General features: G+C 29.5%; 1 protein-coding gene across 1 annotated transcript in view; it reads left to right on the top strand.

Moving 5' to 3' along the window:
* Positions 1-5,021, top strand: part of LOC111612959 (splicing factor 3B subunit 1-like) — a 15,698-nt gene extending 10,677 nt beyond the window's left edge. Inside the window, exons 2-4 of the mRNA XM_023354251.1 lie at positions 1,819-2,015; positions 2,170-2,265; positions 4,676-5,021. Of these exons, the coding sequence (XP_023210019.1) occupies positions 1,819-2,015; positions 2,170-2,265; positions 4,676-4,840 (458 nt within the window). The 3' untranslated portion in view covers positions 4,841-5,021. The remainder of the gene's footprint in view (positions 1-1,818; positions 2,016-2,169; positions 2,266-4,675) is intronic.
* Positions 5,022-9,243: the final 4,222 nt, after the last annotated feature.

Below are 9,243 nucleotides of genomic sequence, written 5' to 3'. Positions count from 1 at the left end.
ATTCAAAATATCAAACATAATGGTGTTGCAAAAATGAAAGGCCAGTTGCAATTTTGAGTGATTTATAAAAAAAAAAAAAACTTTACTGTCATCTATAATTTAATATTTATAAAGAGATAGTAGCACTTTGTAATTGCAAATTGAGGCATAATTGCATTTATAACAGCATTAATTATCATGATAACTAATTTTAACAATGGGTAGAGATAAGTCCTAAATTGCGTTTTGAGTGTGGCTGAATCAAGGCACACTATCAGGCTGGAAGTTCTGCTAGAGCTGTTGCAAAACAGCTGAAGAGACCTCATTGTGTTGTAGCCAGTTATGTTAAACTTCTGCTAGAGCTGTTGCAAAACAGCTGAAGAGACCTCATTGTGTTGTAGCCAGTTATGTTAAACTTGGTGTTCAGCATGGAAAGAGAAAACAAACGGGATGGCCTTCCAAGTTGAAAGAAAGCTGAAATCAGCAATTATTTGAGAAATATTGACAACAGGAACATAGATGTGAAATAGGACAAAAGCCTGATGATGAACACAAATCCACACCTTCCTGAATGGTAAAATCAATAAAATATTTTCATGAATTTTTCTATAAAATACAATGGAACAGATCATAAAGTGTTTACTTAAAATCAAAGATAAGTTTTCTGAAGAAAAGTTGAGAGAAAAGATGAAATTTAAGATCACTGCTTATCGGAACAAAATCTTACAAATGCCTCACACGATACAATGCTGCCACAAACATAATTTTCCTTTTATTTATAAAATAACCTCATTAAACTAGAACACTAATAAATTTATCAAATATATCAATTATAAACATACTAGTTAGTCAGTCCATATCTTTGTATTTTCAGCAGTAATATCAACTGCGTCGGAATATAAATGTATTTATTGCTGTAGAACTTTCACTGTTTTTATTTTCTAAATGATGAGCCATTGGTGTACTCACTCTTTCCAAATTTTCAATGATTTCTTCTATACTGTTTCATTAATGTTTATCTGGCTCTGGTGCATTGTCAAAATCAAGTTTTTCAGCCGTTGTTGATTTGAAAAATCTCTCTAGTATTGGTTTTTATACTTAAAATTGCTTCACTGGTTGATTGATTGCCTTTTATCCAAAGCAGTGTTAAACTATTTTAGTATATATGTTAGTGTCAGAATTTGTATATTAGTACATGAAAGTTTTATGTGGGTGGTTTGTTATTTGTTCTACTGCAGTCAAAATTGTATACTGTTGTTATTTCAGTTTACTGAGTTGGGTTACCACCTTCCCTGCTGTAACCTTTGACACTCAACAGTGACATTCTAGTCGTGTTAGGAAAGAAGGTGAGAGTTGGTGGTCAGTCTTTTGTGTATGTTGTGAATTGCTCTACATTAGTGTTTTTTAACTGCTGGCTCATGGACCACTGCTTAGTCCTCAAAAAAAATTTTATCAGACTGCAGGAAAATATCGATCATACTGATGCTGGTGCAGTTGATTATTTAAATAGTAATCTAGAATTACTGTACTTACTTGGTTACATGCAGTATTAATTAAATTAATTAATTAAACATGCTTTATTATCAATTTAAAAACATTTTCCAGTTGTTGGCCCCTCACATTGCAAAGTCTGCACGGGTAATTGTTATGGCTCTGACATCATCCCTTCTCGACCCTTTCACATTTCTAACACCTTCCCAAATTAAAATATTTTGTTTTGATTCCACCTTGTTCTCATAATGTCATTACTTTGAAGATTTGTGAATTAAAGTTGATCTAAATGTGTAAATTAGTTTTGTTGAATAGATGACTTAATAGAAAAATATTAATTTTTTCCAGGAATTGAGGAGCAAATTCGTGAAATCCAAGCAATGAAAGCTGGTATAACAGCTACCAGACATGAAAATGGAGATGGAGGAGTTCCTTTAGTTGCTTCATCAGGTTCATACATGGATGAAGATATTTATGGGAGTGGTAAAACTAAATTTGAGGATTATGTAACATCTATCGCAGCCAATGACGAAGCTGAAGCAGATGTAAGTATGAAAAACATGTTTGTGTGTACATTTTATCTGCCAGAGAAATCAAGTGTTTGATATTTATTTAATTAACTAATTATTTAAGTATTTACAAAGAATTAATTGTTGAATTTTGGAAAAACTTCATATATAATTATTGTTTTGTTTACAGGATGATGATTATGAAGCAACTACTCTCGTTCAAAACAAACGTGCTACCTATACAGCTCCAACATCTTTCTTAAATGAACTTGTTACTACAGATAAGGTATGTATGCATTGTTATAAATTTTTATTTAACCTTGAAAGTAATTAAGGGCTTATATATATAATTTTATGTAGAAAATGAAAGCAGTCTCACTGCATTTGATATTACACCATTCGATACAATTTTTATGTAATTAAGAATTTAAGTCTAAGTAGTTTAATTATTTGCTTATTCTTTTATTTATATTTTACTTGGAACTGTTTTAAATCTTTAAATTAATTAGTTAACTGTTTATTTTTCTCTTTCTTTCCTAGTGTAGTAAAAAGATATACAGAAAAAACATTTACACTTAACACCATATTCAAAGTTATTAGAAACAACCAGGAACCAATGAATTTGGTTTACTGAATAAAATTATTAGTCTATGAATGTTTTTTCAAGTTTATGTAAATGTAGAATTTTCAGATATCTCTAATTTATTTTTGTTGAGAATAAACAGTTCATGATTTCAAGTAAATACAAATGCTTTGATAATAAAACTGAACATTTAATTATTCATGCAGCTTACACTGAATGCCAAAGTATTTATTGTCGGTTTGCAACTTTTAATTTCAGTAGGAATATTTTTAAACTATCAGTTGTGATAAACTTGAAACAGAAATAACCCACAAAATCATTTAACTATAATGTGTTAAAGTGCTTTTCAGGATCATTGTCCCATCATCTGTTTCAAATGTTTAACATGGATCTGACAATGGGACAGTATGATCCCGAAAAGCAACTTATCACATTAAAAAAGTCAACTCCTTTAAATGTTTTTGTAGTTATTTCTGTTTTTAAGTTTAAAGAACAAATAAGTGGTATAATATTTGATTGCAGTTTAGAGTGCACACCAGTAATTCTCAGGGTGCCAAAATATGGAAGTATATTTTAAAATTGAAAAGAAACCAATTTATGCAATGATTTATTACAACTATACAATTAATTAATAGCTAGTTAGACTTACAGGGTAGCAATTATTATAGTACATAACTATTTACAATTAAAAAATATATATTATTTAAATTCTATACACACTGTACACCGAAAGAATTTTTCACATTTTATAGTGTGCCATGAGCCAAAACATTTGAGAACTACCAGTGTACACAATAGGTTTTCTCAGTTTAGTTTTATTATGGTGGTGTATTTTTAAGCTTACACTTTATTCTTCATTTTAGATTATTAATTAAATTTTGATGAGTTATCATAGCTGAAAACTTTATCCCTAATCCATGTTCTGAAAACCACTTTTACATATGTTAGATTTTTCTCAGGATTATGACACAGAAAAGTGAACAATTTCAGCTTTACATTCAGCCATTTTCAGGATACATAGTCTCATAATGGATTAATGCAGCAGTTACCAAAGTGTGTGTTGTTGCTTCCTCACAGGGGCACCATGAAATGTTATAAAATTTTTGTAATTTTACTAAATGTAAAAAATATTGGTTATTTCACAAATTGTGTTTGTTAGAATTTGACATACGGTGTCTTGGGAAAATCTGGATTTAGCAATAGTGCCAAGAATAAAAAAAAGTTCAGGAAACACTGGATTAATGTAAATTACATATTTGTTCAACATTGTCATGATATGAAGATTTTGCTTAATATCTCAGGGTGGGGTAAAGATTAAGTAATGAAATTTGGCATGGTGGCTTGTATATGAGGGACATTGATACTATTAAATTTTGGTGTTAAAGGTCAAGGGGGGTGAGGAGATAAAGGAAGCCTTGTGTATTTCCAGTAGGGTTAGACTTAATAATGAGTTTACTCATTACTAACATTTATATATATATTTTTTTTTTATAAAACTTTCCCTACCCTCAAAAGTAAGCTTTTTGCTGTTTTATAGTAATTCAAACTACAAAAACTTTCATATAAGAAAATTCATAACAGATAGCACCATACACAATTTAATTAAGTTATGTTGTAATTAAAATTTATAAAAGTTATTTTCTAAATAAGATCTCATAATAGCCAGAAAGTTATGCAACTCATTGCTGGAATTTTTTTTTTTTTGTAATTGTCTGGTAAAGTTAGGCACTGGCACAGTTGTCAAACACAATAATTCTTATTTTAGTGCCATTTGACGATTCTTGCTCCAAAAGCTACAAGTTTTTTACCGGCAGACATCACCTTTAAATTGATGAACCATTAAAAATTTTTAAATTTTGATACAAAAAGAGTTGCTTTTTATTTTAGACAAATAAAACAAGTTTGAAGTCAACTCAATAGGTGCGATGTGGATGATTAATCAACTTAAGTTAAAACACTTGCTACTATGGTAGGGTATATCTTGAAGGTGGTGGGATTTAAAGCCGAAAATATTCAGATATATTTTTTATGAACGTATTTTGCATAAAAGCTAAATGAGCATTTTAAAATAATCTTTGTGAATTTTCTATTTTACAAAACTATTTTATTTTAGGATTATGATCCGTTTGCCGAACGCAGAGTTCCAAGAATTGCAGATAGAGAAGACGAGTATCGGGCCCAGCGCCGAAAGCTCATGATATCTCCCGAGAGAATTGATCCTTTTGCTGATGGTAAGTCAATGGTTAGAATTTTTGAAATTCATATGCAATTATATTAAAAATTACTTTAAAATTTAAAGATTATCAGTAGAATGTTGTCCGTGAAATCAGAATACGTTAAATTATTTGGTTACATTTTCCTTAAGTTGTAAATTCCAGTACTTTTATGTGCAGCATGTGTTTTCATTGTAGTCAAATAAACATTTTACACAACATACATAATAAGATATTTGAAATTAAAATTATTAACAAATTTCAACTTTAAATTTAAATGGAAATATTAAATTTTATTTGCATTTTTGATAAAGTTAAATTGTCGGAATTATTTATTTTACTGCCATACAACTTTGTCCAAAATTATCAGATGCACAATTAACTGAAATTTAGGTAAATTATTAATCAATTTAATTCTTGTTGTAAAGAAGTCAATTTCTGGAAAATTTCTCACTGCTTTTTTATTATAATTTGAAAATAACTTTTGGAAAGATTATGTAGAAAACTAGTTAATGAATATATTTATTAATGTAGCAACAGTTGTGAATGCATATTCAAAACAAATCTTTAAAACTAACAATGACTGTGTTTACTTAAGCTAATGTTTTTGGCCAGTTTATAGAGCTTCAGGCTGTGTAGAACAAGAATAACTTTCAAATTATTGGTAGCAAATTAAAGCATGACACAAAGTTTAAATTACAGATTTTTAGAAAACTTTCAGATACAATTACCATTGGTTATGATTTAAACAACATTATGCCATTTGAGCCACATGTAAATACAGTTTTTGCTGGTTTTGAAGGTATCTTGTCAATGCATTAAAGCCATTTGTAAGAATGTTATATTCTTATATAGCCTGCGTTTGGTCTGCTCGTTCAACAAAAGGCCTTCTTACTCTGCCATTTGTTTTTGTCATATGCACTATGTTTCCATTGCATACCAGCTTGATGCATATCTTATTTTTCCATCTATGACGACTACTATCTCTTTTTTTGCCCATTTCTAGATATCTACCTTGATGTTAGACTTATCCACCTATTATTATTCCTCTGTGCAATGTGTCCAGCTGATGTCAAATACATTGATTACATTTGACCTTGTTCATTTCCTTTAATTTATGATGTCTACAAGTAATTCTTGACACAATACATTTATTCTTCCTCTGTGTAGCTTGCAACTTGTAAATGTCCATGTTTCGGTTCCATTGATGATGATTATTTTTAATTTCTCCTGGATGATTTTAAGATAAAGGATGACTTGAGTAGATACTCTAATATTATATTAAAATAAACATTTAGTGATATGACAGCTAATCTAGAAAGATGGCAATTAAATGTAGGTTCAAAATTTTTGAATTGCAGATCAAAATTATTTTAAAGTTTTGCAAGTTGAAAAAGCTAAATTATTGCAAACAATTTTTAAAATTTATTTTAATTATAGAATAAAATTATATATTTGATTGATTTTGTCTATAAAATCTAAATAAGAAGAATGTTATACATGTAAAAAAAGCTTTGTAGTTTGATGCCTTTTAAGTAATGGTTTAAATTGATAACTAAGATTGATAATTTTGTTCAAAGATTCATATTTTGACAATAATTGGCAATAAAGAAAATGGAATTAAAGTTAAAATAATCGGTATATNAGAGTTTGTTAAAAGATTAAAGTTTGTTTTCATATAAAAATTATGATGAATAACGACATCTAATATCAAAAACTTATCGATATTGTAACAAGATATATTGGATTTAAACCTGTGGATCAAAGGTCACGACCTCAATATATGTCAGGAATAACACAGGTGAGGTTAAAGGAAACATCAACATTTTTTGCTGATTGTTAAGACAGGAATGTTTCCTACATGAGAAATGAAGTGATTGAACAAATACTGCATGGACCACCACAATTTTGGCAGTTTTGATCATAAAAAAATCGCATGATGGAAGAAAAATAAGTACCAAAAAAATTGAAAAGAAAAAATGACTGGATCAGTGTGACCCTGTGCAACTAACAGAGGATTTTAATTAATCAATACAAGAGATAAAATTTCATATTTTGATAAGAAGTTAAAAATTTGGATTTCTACAGTTGAACAGAATAATTTTGATTGCTTTCCTGTCCTGCATGAATTCTCGACTGACTTGTGAAATAAATTCTAATGTCCTATTTCATTTCTTGTTTTTTATTTTTCATTCAAAGTGAGTTGAACATTCCTTTGTGTGTCAAAACCAATAAAACATGGCAAAATGGCAGTTAAATCAATCCAAAATAGATTTGGAACTTGGATATTTGTCTGATTCTTATGGTTTATCTGATATGGAAAATGAATTTCAGTTCTGATTTAGATGCAAGTAGTGATTCAGATCCTGGTAGCTGTAATGTTTAGGAACAAAGATTGGTCTAAAGTTGGTGATTCTGTAAGAAAACCATTCAATTCTATGGGTAATGATGGGGTTAAAATTTAAATCAGTGATCCTAATGGCATTTTAAAAATGTTTAGTATTTTAAATGATAGTATTATAAAATTTATTTGCAATGAGAAATCAAATAAATGAATTGCCGATAATAATACTTCTTTTGAAATAAAAAAGGAGTCATCTTTATGATTGTAAAGATATAACCTCACAGGAGATTTGTTTACTGGAAGTCATTTTTCTTTTGAGGAGTTATATTGAAGCCAACTATAAGTCATATTTCTCTAGAAATCCTGTCCCAAACACCAATGTTTTTAGAGAATGAAGAGGGATTGATTTGTTTTGTTGATGAAATTTTTGCATTTTTCTAGTAATACTGATACAAACAACAAGCTATACAAAATTAAAGAGCTATCGTCATTATATAGAAACAGTTTCCAAACAGCTTATGTGACCTCACGTAATATTTTTATTAATAAAAATCTTTTGTTTTGGATGTGAAGGTTGTGGTGGAAAATGTTTATTTCCTCAAAGATCCAATCTGGTATAAAATATTTTCTTCTTTTGAACCAAAAAGTGATTATGTATTTAATTTTATAACACACACTGACAAAAATAAAAATTATTCCTATAAATCTAACTGATGTGGATCCTTTGAAAGAGTCATTTATTGTGCTTTCTATAATGCAAGATTATCTTGATCAAGGATACTGTCTATGCATTGACAGTTATTATTTTAGTGTGTATTTGTTAGATTATCTAGTATCCTGAAAAACTGATGTTATTGGTACAGTAAGAAAAGAACAAAGGAGCTTCTAGAACAAATTTTTTCATCTAAACTGAAAGGGGAGACATCAGTAGTTATGTATCAAGGCAAAGATATGTTGATGAAGTAGAACGACAGAAAAGATGTTTTTATCATGACCATAACAAGAAAAAGTACATGAAAGCAGAAACCAAAAGTATATATTGAATACAAACACCATCTGACAAACGTGGATTTATCAACAGCAAAACAGTGCTAGAATGCATGTAAAAAAAATATACGAAACTTTACCTTAGATTTTTGGACATCTGTATATAAAATGTGCATATTATTCACAAAAAATTAGGAGGAAATCTTACATTACTCTCTTTCAAATTGAAATTGATTGTTACATTGTTCGAGACATATGATGAAGTTGAAGACATTACACCGTGAGAAGAATGGATTTGCCTATACCTGGCCACCTCAGAGGTCAGAACTTTTTGGCATAGATCCAAGGAGCAGAGATAGATGTTTACAAAGACAGCGTGTAGTATGTTCTCCAAAGAAAGGGTAAAAATATGTAATAATTCTTTTGCAGGTAACGCGATAAATAAGGTGTGCTGCAAAAATATAAGGCCACCCTAATTTTTTGGAATGATAAATTTTTTTTACACTTAAACGAAAAATTAATGACAAGAATTAATGGTTATGTACAACAATTACTTATTCTATTTACAATTAAAAATAAAAATGAAAATATAAATTTTTTATTCAAAATATCAAACATAATGGTGTTGCAAAAATGAAAGGCCGGTTGCAATTTTGAGTGATTTATCAAAAAAAAAAAAAACTTTACTGTCATCTATAATTTAATATTTATAAAGAGATAGTAGCACTTTGTAATTGCAAATTGAGGCATAATTGCATTTATAACAGCATTAATTATCATGATAACTAATTTTAACAATGGGTAGAGATAAGTCCTAAATTGCGTTTTGAGTGTGGCTGAATCAAGGCACACTATCAGGCTGGAAGTTCTGCTAGAGCTGTTGCAAAACAGCTGAAGAGACCTCATTGTGTTGTAGCCAGTTATGTTAAACTTCTGCTAGAGCTGTTGCAAAACAGCTGAAGAGACCTCATTGTGTTGTAGCCAGTTATGTTAAACTTGGTGTTCAGCATGGAAAGAGAAAACAAACGGGATGGCCTTCCAAGTTGAAAGAAAGCTGAAATCAGCAATTATTTGAGAAATATTGACAACAGGAACATAGATGTGAAATAGGACAAAAGCCTGACGATGAACACAAAT

The sequence above is a fragment of the Centruroides sculpturatus genome, unplaced genomic scaffold (genome assembly GCF_000671375.1).
Source record: "Centruroides sculpturatus isolate CEXI.00-Female unplaced genomic scaffold, Cexi_2.0 scaffold1797, whole genome shotgun sequence".
Classification (NCBI taxonomy): domain Eukaryota; kingdom Metazoa; phylum Arthropoda; class Arachnida; order Scorpiones; family Buthidae; genus Centruroides; species Centruroides sculpturatus.
Note: the sequence above shows the minus strand (reverse complement) of the source record. Positions and strands in the feature narration are given on the sequence as shown.